This window comes from Borostomias antarcticus, assembly GCF_949987555.1.
Source record: "Borostomias antarcticus genome assembly, chromosome: 17".
In the NCBI taxonomy this organism is placed as follows: domain Eukaryota; kingdom Metazoa; phylum Chordata; class Actinopteri; order Stomiiformes; family Stomiidae; genus Borostomias; species Borostomias antarcticus.
In genome coordinates, this window is record NC_140250.1 from 2013233 (window position 1) to 2030064 (window position 16832).

Below are 16832 nucleotides of genomic sequence, written 5' to 3' on the forward strand. Positions count from 1 at the left end.
CACCAACTCTGACCCAGCTGGGCTGGTCAGCTCAGAGGGGGCGGCCCGGGCTCCTCCTGTCTCCTTCAGCTTCTCCACCACCTCAGCCAGCATGGTGTTCCTCATCAGGGCAGGCCTTGGAGTGAAGCTCCGTCTGCACTGGGGGCAGCTGTAGATTCCCTTCTGTTCATCCTGGTCCCAGCGGTCCTCGATACAGCTGCTACAGTAGCTGTGACCACAGGGGAGGGTGACTGGATCCTTTAAGAGGTCCAGACAGACAGAACAGCAGAACCGATCCTGGTCTAACAGAACTCTCTGCTGGGCCATGCTGGTGTGTCAGGGACACAGTCACTCACTCACAGACGCAGAGAGATAAGAGTTTGAGAGAGAAAAAGAAAGAGAGCGAGAGAGACGGAGAGAACACTTTAGTTTCCTAGGAATAGAGAGTAAGTACTGGGAGGAGCAAGGGATTTCCTGGTTCTGCCAAGGGGCGTGGTTTAGAGAGAGAGAGAGAGAGAGAGTGTGTGTGTGTGTGTGTGTGTGTTTGTGAGAGTGAGAGTGAGAGTGAGAGAAAGAGAGAGAGAGAGAGAGAGAGAGAGAGAGAGAGAGAGAGAGAGAGAGAGAGAGAGAAAGAAGAAAGGAGATTTCTAATTGTTTTGTCCTTTGCTTGATATTTCCAACAAAAAATATCTACATAGTGATGATTGTTCATTTCAACTGAGGTCAGGTGTCTGCTGGAAGGGATTAACCCTTCACATATGAACTGTTTCAATATTAAATATCTTGTTCATGTTCTAAAGTACTGAATCCCTGTGTCCTGTGTGTATTCCTGCTCATCAACTCTAGTTTGATCGATGTAGAGAGCTTTTAGAAAGCAAGTGCACAGATTTATCAGAAGCAGAACACTCAGAAAATGCACCAAACCTGATCTGTTTACAGATAAAACTCTAGACGACATGTAAGAAAAGCATTGTTTTTCATATTTAATGTTCATTCCAATAGCATTAAGAAAGTACACCATAGAAAATATTCCACATGTATCTACATTTATTGAAAATGTTTCACTTTGGGTTACGGACTATTAATCACTATTAATCAGCCAACCCTTATTCCAGCATTTAAATAGTCTTTGACCTTTGTCTATTTCAACTGTCTTTGAACTTTGACCTCACATGTCTGGTTTCGCTGTTCATCACGCTGGTTTACCACCCGTCCCATCCTCAGAAGATACTGGGAACTGATGATGCTCTTCAATTCCCTCAACGTGCTTGTGCGCTGTGAATGGCATCTCTGAATCCCTGTGTACCCCTTCCTCCCTCCTCACGCCATGACATCTCCTCCCTTTGACGCACTGATATTACATTCATCCCCCCCGTCTCCTCTTCCTCTCCTCCTCCACGTCTCTCCTCCTCCTCTCCTCTCCTCTCCTCTCCTCTCCTCTCCTCTCCTCTCCTCTCCTCTCCTCTCCTCTCCTCTCCTCTCCTCTCCTCTCCTCTCCTCTCCTCTCCTCCTCCTTCTCCTCCTCCTCCTCCTCGTCTCTCCTCCTCCTCTCCTCTCCTCTCCTCTCCTCTCCTCTCCTCTCCTCTCCTCTCCTCTCCTCTCCTCTCCTCTCCTCTCCTCTCCTCTCCTCCTCCTTCTCCTACTCCTCCTCGTCTCTCCTCCTCCTCCTCTTCGTCTCTCCTCCTCCTCTCCCTCCCTCCTCTGCTCACCCACTCCCCTCCTCTTCTCTCCTCTCCCCTCCTCCCCTCTCCTCTCCTTTCCCCTCCACTCCTCTCCCCTCCTATCCCATCCTCCCCTCCCCTCCCCTCCCCTCTCCTCTCCCCTCCTCCACTCCCCTCCCCCTCCCCTCCTCCTCTCCTCTCCTCTCCTCTCCTCTCCTCTCCTCTCCTCTCCTCTCCTCTCCTCTCCTCTCCTCTCCTCTCCTCTCCTCTCCTCTCCCCTCCCCTCCTCCTCTCCTCTCCTCTCCTCTCCTCCTCTCCTCTCCCCTCCTCTCCTCTATCACACCCTAACAAACACCAGTCTGGCTGAGTACGCCAGGTCGGCCAGATAGAGCAGGAAGTTGAGGGCGGTGAGCACCGACACGGCCACAAGCCGGGGGGGTCTCTGGCCGCCGCCCAGGTAACGCTTGTGGAACTGGAAGACGGGCCAGATGACGGTGGCCGTCAGGTACATGAGCGCCCCCAGCAGGCCGTAGGTGGACAGGAAGCTGGGGAAGGGGAATGGGAGGCAGCCGGTGCACTCGCCCACGCAGAGGACCACCACGGCGGCCGACAGGATGAAGCAGACGCAGTAGACCGCCATGCACCACTTGAGCGCCGCGTGGCCGTCGTACGACACGGGCTCGCTGACCAGCACGAAGATGAGGCATGCCACGGACGTCTGGCACACCTTGAGGAGGCCCGGCGCCGTGGCCATGTAACCCGCCTCCTCCCCGGGCTTCGCCCTCGACAGGCTCACCTCCACCAGGTAGGCCGCAGCCGCCAGGCAGGAGAAGACGGCGGCGGCGACGTGGTAGCCTCGCGCCTTCCCGCTCGCTGCCGTCCCTCCGCCCCGCAGGAAGTAGACGGGGAAGACGACGGAGGCGGAGAGGCAGAGCGCGGCGGCGTAGCCGGCCAGTGTGACGGGGAGGTTGGCCCAGGAGACGGGGACGCGGGCCTGGAGGCCCAGCTGCTCCGTCAGGAGGACCAGCACGGTGCCGGCGAAGCTGGCGGCCCAGCAGAAGACGCACCAGTCGGCCACGCCCTCCTGGGGGAGCCTCGCCCCGTGGGCGACCAGGCTGAAGGACACGCAGGCGAACGCCAGCGCCGCCACCCGGACCCACAGCAGCTGGGAGGGGGGCAGGAGTACCAGCGGCATGGCGGCTCAGTTCACAGTCTAGGGCAATGGAGGGAAGGGGGGGATTTGTAGTCTCTGGGAGTTGTAGTCCCGGCAAAGTTCCGCGGCACGGACGACTTCCTGTAGGTGCGGTTGTTCCGGAGGGGCGTCTGGGTTTTGGGCGGGTGCTTCTTGTGCCGTCCTGGACCAGGGGTCTGTAGAGGGGATGAAGGAGAGAAAGGGAGTGTGTTTTACAGGAAATCACATGAGACTCAAATGGAAAGTGAATGCGTATGTTTACCCTTTCTTTGGCCTACCGGCTGGGCCTCATCAATGAGTCTCCACGCCTCGTTAGTTCTTCTGACTAGGGTTGTTTGAAACATGCCAGTGGTCTTTCTTTTATCGGGACAGTGGTCTTTCTTTTATCACTTGTGTTTGCTTTATTAAAGGATTTTATTTTGTTTTTTTAAACTGGTTTTGATGATACTCTATGAAAGTACAAATGGAGTTCTTGCAGTCAATATAAGATAGATAAACACCTAAAATACATCAACATGCCTTTGTTCCTTCCTTCAGACTACAACCTCACATTGGGAATGTGATACCATCATTTATTCTCCATTTGCGCGGAAATAGTTTTTGGGATGCCAGCGATACAGTAAACGACAACTCAAACATGCAGCAGTTGGGCAGACTACTGAACAGTGCAGTAGAATGTGTGGCAAAGGCCTATATGAAGAACACAGTACAGGCTCAAGAGGAAGCAGCACCAGTGTGAGGCCTGTTAAGGTTCATACTGTAACAAGGAAACAGAAAGTCTATTAGACAGAATGGGGGAATTCCTGTTTTTCTCAGCTCTGGCGCCCTCTAGTGTCTTTATGTTTTGCTGCTGTTACGTTAACTGGTAAAGATTCACTATAGGGTATTTATACCATGAGCTCATGAGCTAACTGGCTATCCCGCTCTTAGTGTGCTGGATTAGCATTGGAAGCATTGGAACTGATGTGTCCAGGTGACAAGACCTATCTTAATTTATCAGACATTATTTCATGTAATTTCAATTCACAGCTATTTCAGTGGAAGGACTAGCTTCCGTCCACTGCCTGAACCTTGCCTGACTGGAGAACCAAGAACCTGCCTGAACCTTGCCTGACTGGAGAACCAAGAACCTGCCTGAACCCCTCGTCTGTCTGACTACCACGTTCCTGCCTGACCCCCTCGTCTGTCTGACTACCACGTTCCTGCCTGACCCTCGCCAGTAAACGTGCCCCAACGTGGGTTTGTCCCCATACGCCTGTCGTGTCTGCTCTTGGGTCCTCCTCCACTAGCCCTAACAGAATCTATTACAACATGTTTACGCATAGTTATTATGATAGTGATAGGGTGCAGAGATGGAAGAGGAAAAACAACAGCCAAACAGAGAGAGAGAGGGAGAGAGAGAGAGAGAGAGAGAGAGAGAAAGAGAGAGAGAGAGAGAGAGAGAGAGATGGAAAGACGGAGAGAAGGATGAAAGGATGTAAGGTGGGGACGGGGAGGAAGGGAGGGAAAGAGTTTTAGTATTCAGAGCAAATTCCACACATTTTCATACAGTAATGAGATGTCTTTCAGTTTCATATGCCTTCATTTAATCTTTACTTCAGGATGAAATATAACAGCCACTTAGGTAACAGTAGGAGAGAAAACAACTAACCAATCATTTAAACAGAAGTCATGAACACCAACATTCATGAATACCTGATTCAGTCATTATACAGAGAAAAAAGACCCCTTATACAGTATCAAAGTTCATCAACAATATCATCTTTTATAATAGATGTTTATGAATGAATCTAAGACAAAGTGATTGTATACAATGATCAAGTTGAAATTACAATATTAAAGAACCAAAGTTCAACAATTATAAACAAATGATGGCATGAAGATTTCCTTCTATTAGGCCTCCTGAAGTACAATGCAAGAACAATTATTGGTAATCAGCTGAATCTATAAAAACAAAATGACTGAGAAAACCGTGACTGCATTAAGGCATACAAACCCAGGATAGAGTGGCTGGGTGAATCTAGTCTGAACTCTGCTTCATGAGGTTCCAAACTTGAGCCAGAGGCAACGTTACGTTCCTCTCCTCTTCCCTTGCCCCCCCCCCCCTCATCTCCTCCCCCCTACTCTCCCCCCATCCTCTGGAAGGATCCCCCTCCCTCTACCACAGTTTACTAATCTCTACACAGCCTTTATGACTCCAAAGGGCATTATAACACGTAAACCCTGGATAGAGTGGCTGGGTGAATGTGGTCTGGACTTTGTGGAGGAGGGTCACTGTGTCAGAGACGCTGTAGAAGGACAGAGAACCTGCCTTGTGATCCAGGTACACTCCTACTCTGGAGGACTGAGGGACTGATAGTTCAGTCTCAACATTATTATGAATGAACCAGTAACCATCGCTAGAGCACCATAAACACCAGGACTTGTTATAGAAACCAAACAAGGAGAAGACGCCTGTTCTGCTGATGTCTTTATATGAGACTGCTATGTCAACACCACCTCTCAATTCCACCTCCCAGTAACAGCGCCCAGACAGAGCCTCTCTACACAGCACCTGGGAGTAGCAGGTGAATCTGTCTGGATGGTCAGGATATGACTGGATCTGCTCTGAATATGTCACCTTCCTGTTCTCCCCAGACAGAGAGAGGCGTCTGCCTGCTGTGTTTGGGTCCAGAGTGAGCGGACAGGAATCTGGGAACAGAGCAGAGACCAGATCAGAGTTAATAACATGACCGTTCATCTGTCCCCCTTAAAGCTGGTATTGTTGATTTATCATTCAACAGAGAGAGGTGGAGACTTCACACACTCACAATTTAAGAAATGTGGTCTGGTCCTGGGCTCTGGAGGAGACAACACATCCACTAAAGAGACTTCAGTCACACACACACACACACACACACACACACACACACACACACACACACACACACACACACACACACACACACACACACACACACACAATCAATTTTAAAGCCATGTAGACAGTATACAGAAATGTGTTCAATGTGTTTCATTGTGAACCCCAAATCTTTCCTCTGGTCACATTGTTTCTTATTGGACGAGACAGGATCACTTGTTGCTCTCCGTACTTTAGTGATATCTTTACAGAATCATTGTCTCAAAACTCCTCCAACACACCTGTGAAGGAGATGCTGGACCACTCTCCCTTGATCACGTCCTCTAGTTTCTCTCTCAGCTCAGAGACAGCCTTAGTCACATCACTGAAGAACTGAAGAGAAGGAACAGAGACGCTGGGGAGGTCTGAAGATACACTGGGACTGGAAACAGACTGGTAACTCTGGAGAGAGAGAGAGAGAGAGAGAGAGAGAGAGAGAGAGAGAGAGAGAGAGAGAGAGAGAGATGGAGAGAAAGATGAAAGGATGTAAGGTGGGGACGGGGAGGAAGGGAGGGAAAGAGTTTTAGTAATAAGAGCAAATTCCACACATTTTCATACAGTAATGAGATGTCTTTCAGTTTCATATGCCTTTATTTAATCTTTACTTCAGGATGAAATATAACAGCCACTTAGGTAACAGTAGGAGAGAAAACAACTAACCAATCATTTAAACTGCAGTCATGAACACCAACATTCATGAATACCTGATTCAGTCATTATACAGAGAAAAAAGACCCCTTATACAGTATCAAAATTCATCAACAATATCATATTTTATAATATATGTTTATAAATGAAATGACTGTATACAATGATCAAGTTGAAATTACAATATTAAAGAACCAAAGTTCAACAATTATAAACAAATGATGGCGTGAAGATTTCCTTCTATTAGGCCTCCTGAAGTACAATGCAAGAACAATTATTGGTAATCAGCTGAATCTATAAAAACAAAATGACTGAGAAAACCGTGACTGCATTAAGGCATACAAACCCAGGATAGAGTGGCTGGGTGAATCTAGTCTGAACTCTGCTTCATGAGGTTCCAAACTTGAGCCAGAGGCAACGTTACGTTCCTCTCCTCTTCCCTTGCCCCCCCCCCCCTCATCTCCTCCCCCCTACTCTCCCCCCATCCTCTGGAAGGATCCCCCTCCCTCTACCACAGTTTACTAATCTCTACACAGCCTTTATGACTCCAAAGGGCATTATAACACGTAAACCCTGGATAGAGTGGCTGGGTGAATGTGGTCTGGACTTTGTGGAGGAGGGTCACTGTGTCAGAGACGCTGTAGAAGGACAGAGAACCTGCCTTGTGATCCAGGTACACTCCTACTCTGGAGGACTGAGGGACTGATAGTTCAGTCTCAACATTATTATGAATGAACCAGTAACCATCGCTAGAGCACCATAAACACCAGGACTTGTTATAGAAACCAAACAAGGAGAAGACGCCTGTTCTGCTGATGTCTTTATATGAGACTGCTATGTCAACACCACCTCTCAATTCCACCTCCCAGTAACAGCGCCCAGACAGAGCCTCTCTACACAGCACCTGGGAGTAGCAGGTGAATCTGTCTGGATGGTCAGGATATGACTGGATCTGCTCTGAATATGTCACCTTCCTGTTCTCCCCAGACAGAGAGAGGCGTCTGCCTGCTGTGTTTGGGTCCAGAGTGAGCGGACAGGAATCTGGGAACAGAGCAGAGACCAGATCAGAGTTAATAACATGACCGTTCATCTGTCCCCCTTAAAGCTGGTATTGTTGATTTATCATTCAACAGAGAGAGGTGGAGACTTCACACACTCACAATTTAAGAAATGTGGTCTGGTCCTGGGCTCTGGAGGAGACAACACATCCACTAAAGAGACTTCAGTCACACACACACACACACACACACACACACACACACACACACACACACACACACACACACACACACACACACACACACACACACACAATCAATTTTAAAGCCATGTAGACAGTATACAGAAATGTGTTCAATGTGTTTCATTGTGAACCCCAAATCTTTCCTCTGGTCACATTGTTTCTTATTGGACGAGACAGGATCACTTGTTGCTCTCCGTACTTTAGTGATATCTTTACAGAATCATTGTCTCAAAACTCCTCCAACACACCTGTGAAGGAGATGCTGGACCACTCTCCCTTGATCACGTCCTCTAGTTTCTCTCTCAGCTCAGAGACAGCCTTAGTCACATCACTGAAGAACTGAAGAGAAGGAACAGAGACGCTGGGGAGGTCTGAAGATACACTGGGACTGGAAACAGACTGGTAACTCTGGAGAGAGAGAGAGAGAGAGAGAGAGAGAGAGAGAGAGAGAGAGAGAGAGAGAGAGAGAAAGAGAGAGAAAGAGAGAGATAGGAAATAAACAGAAACACATACCAAGTGTACAGAATATTCTGCCTAATCAATAGACCAAACCAGTTGCTGTTCACATGTCAGGTACCAGGAGAGTCCAGCTACTGTACCTGGAGGAAGTGGATGTGGTCTTCTGTGTGTGAGAGCTGCTCTAGCTCCGCGTCTCTCCTCCTCAGCTCAGCTATCTCCTGCTCCAGTCTCTCCACCAGTCCTTCAGCCTTACTCACTGCTGCCCTCTGCTGGGCTCTGATCAGCTCCTTCACCTCAGAGCGCCTTCTCTCAATGGAGCAGATCAGCTCAGTGAAGATCCTCTCACTGTCCTGCTCTGCTGCCTGGCCAGAGCGCTGGACAAAGAAAGAAAGAAAGAAAGAAAGAAAGAAAGAAAGAAAGAAAGAAAGAAAGAAAGAAAGAAAGAAAGAGTTCAACTGAAGCCAATAATCCTGAATGTGACAGTTATAACTGTCCTACAGGTATCTCCTAGCCTCATAACACCATCCTGATCTGTGGAGTAAAACTGAAAGAGAGCTGGTCAGTTCAGGATGGTCTCACGAGGCCAGGTATCTCCCTCCACCATAGCTAGAGTAGCTGACATCCTGATGCTGACCTGGAGAGACTCCACAGCCTGCTGGACCTCCTTCAGCTCCTTCTCTCTCTCCTGGACTCTCTGCTGGACTTTCTGCTGACTCAGACCCAGCATGCTCTGGAGATAAACACAAATTACAACAAAACATTAAAAGTTACAGTAGAAACAGTACTGGAGCTCTGTCATAACACAGCTACAGTATCACCAACATTGGTACAGCTGGTAAACATGAGATGAACTTCAACCCCTGACTGTCAACTACAGGTATGTACGCTGTAGCTCTATAGGCTAAAGGTTAAGTTTACATACATGGTAAAGATTTACTATAGGTCATTTATACAGGTATGTCATAGAAGCAAGTATCCATCCTTGGTATCAAAGGTGTATTTGACGTCACTCAGAAAATGAGCAGGACGACTCTCTCTTGTGATGATCAATTAATGAGCTACTCTCTACTGTAGTTCTGGGGAAAAGTTTTGGGTCTGATATCACTTTGATGAGTCAGCAGCATTACACTCCTCCTGCAAGTCCTGATATGAGTCAGCACTTTTTTAGACATTTTATAGTTCTTCACTGTATGTAGGCCAGATACGAGCTCAGACTGGACTTACTTATAAAAGACAACGATACACTAACGACCGTTCAGAGTTAGCTTGTCTTTCTCAGTCAAATGGTGATTCAATTCAATATACTTTTATCATATTTTATCCACAATCTATTCTTTAAAAATGAATGAAGAACCACCATCTTTCTGTACAGTATCTCTTGATGTTGTTCATTCCACATTCCAAATGAACCACATATTCTGGTCTTACCTGTTTCTCTGCCCTCTCGGCTGTGGCTGACACCGTATCATGGCCTTTATGTGCATCCATGGTACACAGATAACAGATACACTGCTGGTCTGTCCGACAGAAGACCTCCAGCAGCTTGTTGTGACTCGAGCAGATCCTCTCCTGCAGTTCACACGTGGCTTTGACCAGCTTGTGCTTCTTCAGACCAGGAACCTGGTAGTGGGGCTGGAGGTGAGTCTCACAGTAGGACACCAGACACACCAGACAGGACATGAGGGCTCTCTGCTTCCTGGTCCCGGTGCAGAGGTCACAGGTCACCAACTCTGACCCAGTTGGGCTGGTCAGCTCAGAGGGGGCGGCCCGGGCTCCTCCTGTCTCCTTCAGCTTCTCCACCACCTCAGCCAGCATGGTGTTCCTCATCAGGGCAGGCCTTGGAGTGAAGCTCCGTCTGCACTGGGGGCAGCTGTAGATTCCCTTCTGTTCATCCTGGTCCCAGCAGTCCTCGATACAGCTGCTACAGTAGCGTTTTTTTCGCTTGCATCGGCTCGTGTCACATGTTGCAAGGACGCTGCTGCTGCAAGGACAACGTTTGCGCACGGAGCTCTCGCCTGTTTCGGCTACTTTTCAAACTTTTATTTCGCTGGTAAAGTACCGATTTTAAACGACTTAATGAATTAAACCCGGCTTGATTTTATTCATGCTTTATATCCTACATACGTTGTTTTACATCGGCGAATCAATTGTTCCGATTCTGAAGACCAAACAAACAACTTGAGCTATAGGCTACAGCCTACAGCCGAGCTGCGGAAAGCCTTACTCGCCCAGCGTTTGACAGGATATAGGCTACTATATATGGATCTAAACATTTTTATAATAACTGATGAATTAAGCTCGGCCTGCTTTTAAGCATACAATGCTTTTTTACAACGGCGAACCAAGAAAAGTTTGCTCTTAAGACCTTCTAGGGCTGCAGCATATAGCTGATCTGCAGGTAGCCCTATTCGCTCGGCGTTTGGCCGGCGCCCTACTCTACGGTTCTCAACTTCGCTCTCAACTTGATTCGGTGATTCATGAAAAGTGACTGTTTTAAGACCAAACAACTTGGGCCATAGGCTAAAGCTGTAGGGTGGGCCTGCGAACTCACTCTCAGTCTAGGCTACAGCTGACGGGCTCATTCATTGCTCGTGACACTCGCTTGAGGAGCTAGCTTGGCTTGCCTTTAGCCAGGTGGCTAGCTCTGTGGACATTTTTTTTTTTTTTTTTTCAATATTCTGGACTATTTTTTAAGGACAATGTTGTGGATCACTATTGCCGTGTTCAGTTTCTTAACTGGATGGGACTCTGCTGGGACCTGCGCGTCGGAAGACCTGTCTTCCCAGCTGGTCACCCCGCGCGGTGAAACGCTTGCTTTTGATGCTGGCCTATTCTCTCAGCCTCCACTCCACTCTGTCCTGAACCCTCTCAGCCATGCAGTCTCTGCAAGCTGGCGGCGGCTTCTCAGCCTCGCTGTTCTGAAAGACTGTTTCATGATTCCTTCTGTGGACGCTTCCCTGGACGTCATCGCTTCCAAAGACTCTCACTCTCAGCTGACCCCCCCACCCACGGCGAGAAAGAGACTTTTTATTCTTTTATTGCTTTTAATTTCTGGAAATGTACAGCCTAATCCTGGCCCCATGTTTGTTCAGCCTACCATTTGCAATTCGCCATATGATTTTAAGAATATGCACGGATTGCGTTTTATTCACATTAATGCACGCAGTCTTTTACCTAAAATGGACATGATGCGTATATGGGCAGATTCGACTGGCGCGCACATTATTGTAGTTTCTGAGACCTGGCTCTCCAAGTCCATATCAGATAGGGATGTTGCACTGGATGGATTTAATATCTACCGCTCTGATCGGCCACGGAGAGGTGGGGGCGTGGCTATATATGTTAGATCTTCTCTCTCTGCTCATGTTATGCTCGTTACATCTGTAGCAAAGCAATTTGAACTATTAGCCATGAATGTAGATCTGTCTGGAGGTCAGTATTTAACTGTTGTTGGCTGTTATAGGCCCCCATCAGCCTCCTCAGATACTCTACCCTCCTTAATACAGCTCCTGTCTCAGCTTCATTTTAATGAAATCGTCCTTATAGGGGACCTGAACTGGGATTGGCTCTCCTCAGCCTCAGACGACTTTAAAGCTTATTGCTTGTCCCTAGCTTTCACTCAAATCGTTGAAGGTCCCACACGTCTCAATTCCAAGTGTGCAGACAAATCTACACTACTTGACTTAATTATCACAAATAAGCCTCATAAATTCACTATAACTAGTGTCTTTGCAAATGACCTCAGTGACCACTGTGTAATTGGAGCTATTAGGGACTGCAAAATACCCCGCTCTAAACCCCGTGTCATCCAGAAAAGAGATCTGAAGAATTTCTCAGAGCAAGCTTTCCTTCATGACCTGCAGCAGGTCAGATGGGATCGCATTCTCCTGCTTGGTGATGTTGATTTTGCATGGGAATATTTCCACAATAGCTTTCTCCCTCTTATCAACAAGCATGCTCCTTTTCGTCGTTTCCGGGTGAAAGGTCGAAACAATCCCTGGTTCACCAGCGACTTGACATCCCTTCTTCACAAAAGGAACCAGCTCTGGGCCGCTGCCAGGCAGTCCGGCTCTGAGACAGATTGGCTCTCCTTTCGCCAAGCGAGAAATAGCTTCACTGCTTGTGTTAAAAAAGCAAAAAGTGAATTCTATCTCTCTCAGACCACTGACAATCTTAATGATCCCAGGAGATTTTGGAAAACAGTGAAGTCACTCTCAGTCGACTCTGGTCCTGCTGAGTTACCCCCCCATATCATTGACAACTCGATCCCAGTGTTTGATAAATCAGAGATGTTAAACTGCTTCAACAAACACTTTATAGCCTCTGGTTTATTATTTGATTCCTTGCCAGGAACAAATTCAAATTCTGCCCCGTCCAATCCCCCTTTTTCGGCTAGGACCACTAGTGGTCCTTCTGGGCACCATTCCTTTTCGTTTTCTCCACTCCTTGTTGGTGATGTTTGGAAAGCCTTAACGGAGCTAGACCCTAGGAAATCATCTGGTCCCGACAATCTTCCACCTCTATTTTTGCGACTGGCTGCAGATATCATTGCAGAACCTATTACACACATTTTTAACTTAACTATTTCCAATAATGTCATCCCAGAGGTCTGGAAAACTGCTTTTGTGCTTCCGCTCCTGAAGGGTGGTGATTCCAAATGTTTAAACAATTACAGGCCAATTTCTAAGCTCTCTGTCTTAGCCAAGGTCCTTGAGCGACTAATTAATGTCCAGCTCAAGGACTTCCTGGAGTCACATGACATCCTCTCACCCTTTCAGTCTGGGTTTAGGAAGCACCATAGCACAGTGTCTGCCGCTGTTAAAGTCGTAAACGACATTACAGAGGCCTTAGATAGGAAGAATCACTGCGCTGCAATCTTTATCGACCTATCTAAAGCTTTTGACACCGTCAATCACGCCTTCCTATGCCAGCGCCTCCTTGATATTGGTCTGTCCTCTCATGCCGTAGGCTGGTTCACCAACTACTTGTCCCAACGTAAGCAGTCTGTGCAGTTTGGTGACCTCTCATCCAGCATGCTCACTGTCTTAAATGGGGTGCCACAGGGCTCTGTCTTGGGACCAACCCTCTTCACCATCTATATAAATGAAATAGGGTTTATTGCAAATGCTACGGTTCATTTATACGCGGATGACACAATCATGTACTGTTTTGCATCTTCCATCATCCGTGCTCTGGAGTCTCTACAGACAGCTTTTGATACCCTACAGTCCCAGATGTCTCAGCTCAGGCTGGTATTGAATGCAGGGAAGACTAAAGTCATGGTATTCACGAATAACAAGCGGGGGCCAGCTGCTCTTCCTGACATTATATCTCGTCAGGGTACCCCTATTGAGCTTGTGTCTAGCTACAAATACCTTGGCATTCATCTTGATGACAGCCTCTCCTTCAAGCTGCACCTAGACAATCTTTTAAAGAAACTTAAGCTAAAACTGAGTTTTTTCTTTAGAAACAAGTCATGTTTCTCAGCTGCAGCAAGGAAACGCCTGGTTGCTGCCACCTTTTTGCCTCTCCTGGACTACGGTGATGTCCTGTACATGAATGCCTCTGCTAGCTGTCTACAACATCTGGATGCAGCCTACCATAGCGCGCTACGTTTCATTACAGGCTGTAAAGCACTCACACACCATTGTGTGTTATACTCTCTGGTTAACTGGCCATCTCTCTCCATTCGCCGAACCCATCACTGGTACATTTTCATTTACAAATCCATTCTTGGTCTGCTTCCCACCTACTTATCTACTCTCCTTTCGCGCAAACACTCCACCTACGGCCTTCGTTCTCAGGACATCATAACGTACTCCATCCCCCTGGTCCGCACTGAGAGAGGCAAAAGAGCATTTTCATATGCAGCCCCTTCCTCTTGGAACTCCTTACAGTTGAGTCTTAAGTTGTCAAATTTGATCTCTTTCAAAAGGTTTAAGCGACTATTACCTGATTTAGTGAGTGTGCCAATATCATGTTCTTGCACTCCAAGATAACTCTCCCCTGTTCTCATCCCCCATGCACTTTGCACTTTTAGACTTCCTTTGTTGTTATTGTTACACATAGTCCTGTATGTTTTATTTGTAATTCTGTCCTGTTGTTTGTAATTTAGTGAAACGAGTGTTGAATGATTGTGAACAGGTCACACTTGTAAATGAGTCTTCTGAACTCAATGTGTTTTTTACCTGTATAAATAAAGGTTAAATAAATAAAAAAAAAGTGACCACAGGGGAGGGTGACTGGATCCTTTAAGAGGTCCAGACAGACAGAACAGCAGAACTGATCCTGGTCTAACAGAACTCCCTGCTGGGCCATGCTGGTGTGTCAGGGACACAGTCACTCACTCACAGACGCAGAGAGATAAGAGTTTGAGAGAGAAAAAGAAAGAGAGCGAGAGAGACGGAGAGAACACTTTAGTTTCCTAGGAATAGAGAGTGAGTACTGGGAGGAGCATGGGATTTCCTGGTTCTGCCAGGGGGCGTGGTTTAGAGAGAGAGAGAGAGAGAGAGAGAGAGAGAGAGAGAAAAAAAGAAGAAAGGAGATTTCTAATTGTTTTGTCCTTTGCTTGATATTTCCAACAAAAAAATATCTACATAGTGATGATTGTTCATTTCAACCCCTCCTCCTCTCCTCTCCTCTCCTCTCCTCTCCTCTCCTCTCCTCTCCTCTCCTCTCCTCTCCTCTCCTCTCCTCTCCTCTCCTCTCCTCTCCTCTCCTCTCCTCTCCTCTCCTCTCCTCTCCTCTCCTCCCCTCTCCTCTCCCCTCCTCTCCTCTCCTCTCCTCTCTCCTCCTCTCCTCCTCTCCTCTATCACACCCTAACAAACACCAGACTGGCTGAGTACGCCAGGTCGACCAGATAGAGCAGGAAGTTGAGGGCGGTGAGCACCGACACGGCCACAAGCCGGGGGGGTCTCTGGCCGCCACCCAGGTAGCGCTTGTGGAACTGGAAGACGGGCCAGATGACGGTGGCCGTCAGGTACATGAGCGCCCTCAGCAGGCCGTAGGTGGACAGGAAGCTGGGGAAGGGGAACGGGAGGCAGCCAGTGCACTCGCCCACGCAGAGGACCACCACGGCGGCCGACAGGATGAAGCAGACGCAGTAGACCGCCATGCACCACTTGAGCGCCGCGTGGCCGTCGTACGACACGGGCTCGCTGACCAGCACGAAGATGAGGCACGCCACGGACGTCTGGCAAACCTTGAGGAGGCCCGGCACCGTGGCCATGTAACCCGCCTCCTCCCCGGGCTTCGCCCTCGACAGGCTCACCTCCACCAGGTAGGCCGCAGCCGCCAGGCAGGAGAAGACGGCGGCGGCGACGCGGTAGCCTCGCGCCTCCCCGCTCGCCGCCGTCCCTCCGCCCCGCAGGAAGTAGACGGGGAAGACGACGGAGGCGGAGAGGCAGAGCGCGGCGGCGTAGCCGGCCAGTGTGACGGGGAGGTTGGCCCAGGAGACGGGGACGCGGGCCTGGAGGCTCAGCTGCTCGGTCAGGAGGACCAGCACGGTGCCGGCGAAGCTGGCGGCCCAGCAGAAGACGCACCAGTCGGCCACGCCCTCCTGGGGGAGCCCCGCCCCGTGGGCGACCAGGCTGAAGGACACGCAGGCGAATGCCAGCGCCGCCACCCGGACCCACAGCAGCTGGGAGGGGGGCAGGAGTACCAGCGGCATGGCGGCTCAGTTCACAGTCAAGGGCAATGGAGGGAAGGGGGGGATTTGTAGTCTCTGGGAGTTGTAGTCCCGGCAAAGTTCCGCGGCACGGACGAATTCCTGTAGGTGCGGTTGTTCCGGAGGGGCGTCTGGGTTTTGGGCGGGTGCTTCTTGTGCCGTCCTGGACCAGGGGTCTGTAGAGGGGATGAAGGAGAGAAAGCGAGTGTGTTTTTATGGGAAATCACATGAGACTCAAATTGAAAGTGAATGCGTATGTTTACCCTTTCTTCGGCCTACCGGCTGGGCCTCATCAATGAGTCTCCACGCCTCATTAGTTCTTCTGACTAGGGTTGTTTGAAACATGCCAGTGGTCTTTCTTTTATCGGGACAGTGGTCTTTCTTTTATCACTTGTGTTTGCTTTATTAAAGGCTTTTATTTTGTTTTTTTAAACTGGTTTTGATGATACTCTATGAAAGTACAAATGGAGTTCTTGCAGTCAATATAAGATAGATAAACACCTAAAATACATCAACATGCCTTTGCTCCTTCCTTCAGACTACAACCTCACATTGGGAATGTGATACCATCATTTATTCTCCATTTGCGCGGAAATAGTTTTTGGGATGCCAGCAATACAGTAAATGACAACTCAAACATGCAGCAGTTGGGCAGACTACTGAACAGTGCAGTAGAATGTGTGGCAAAGGCCTATATGAAGAACACAGTACAGGCTCAAGAGGGAGCAGCACCAGTGTGAGGCCTGTTAAGGTTCATACTGTAACAAGGAAACAGAAAGTCTATTAGACAGAATGGGGGAATTCCTGTTTTTCTCGGCTCTGGCGCCCTCTAGTGTCTTTATGTTTTGCTGCTGTTACGTTCCATAATATGCTATCTGTGTACACACGAGCTATAATAGGTCAACTGTAGGACCGATAGCCTACTTTGACGTGTGTTTGATACAGTATATATCCGTGTTTATACTTTTGCTGTTCCTTTGGTTCCTCTACACTATGTGAACTAAAACCAAGCACACAGACACATATTTGACAGTTGGAAATTGTACTTTGTCTTGTTTCACTTCTCGGTTAGATCTGTTCTCACC

At 48.4% G+C, this 16832-nt stretch overlaps 2 protein-coding genes across 2 annotated transcripts in view; both read right to left on the reverse strand.

Moving 5' to 3' along the window:
• The window catches only part of LOC311319939 (E3 ubiquitin-protein ligase TRIM47-like), a gene marked incomplete at both ends in the record, with an annotated part of 2506 nt that extends 2200 nt beyond the window's left edge, over positions 1 to 306 (reverse strand). The window contains one exon of the mRNA XM_084451573.1: positions 1 to 306. This exon is cut by the window's left edge and continues 294 nt beyond it. Coding sequence (XP_084307699.1) covers positions 1 to 306 — 306 coding nt within the window.
• A 1671-nt stretch (positions 307 to 1977) lies between these two features.
• On the reverse strand, positions 1978 to 15750 carry LOC311319940 (uncharacterized protein; the record flags this gene model as incomplete). Its single annotated transcript, XM_084451574.1, has 5 exons — positions 1978 to 2840; positions 8335 to 8455; positions 8716 to 8811; positions 9510 to 10062; positions 14897 to 15750. The coding sequence occupies 5 exons, from the start codon at positions 15748 to 15750 to the stop codon at positions 1978 to 1980; spliced, it is 2487 nt and encodes an 828-aa protein (XP_084307700.1).
• Positions 15751 to 16832: the final 1082 nt, after the last annotated feature.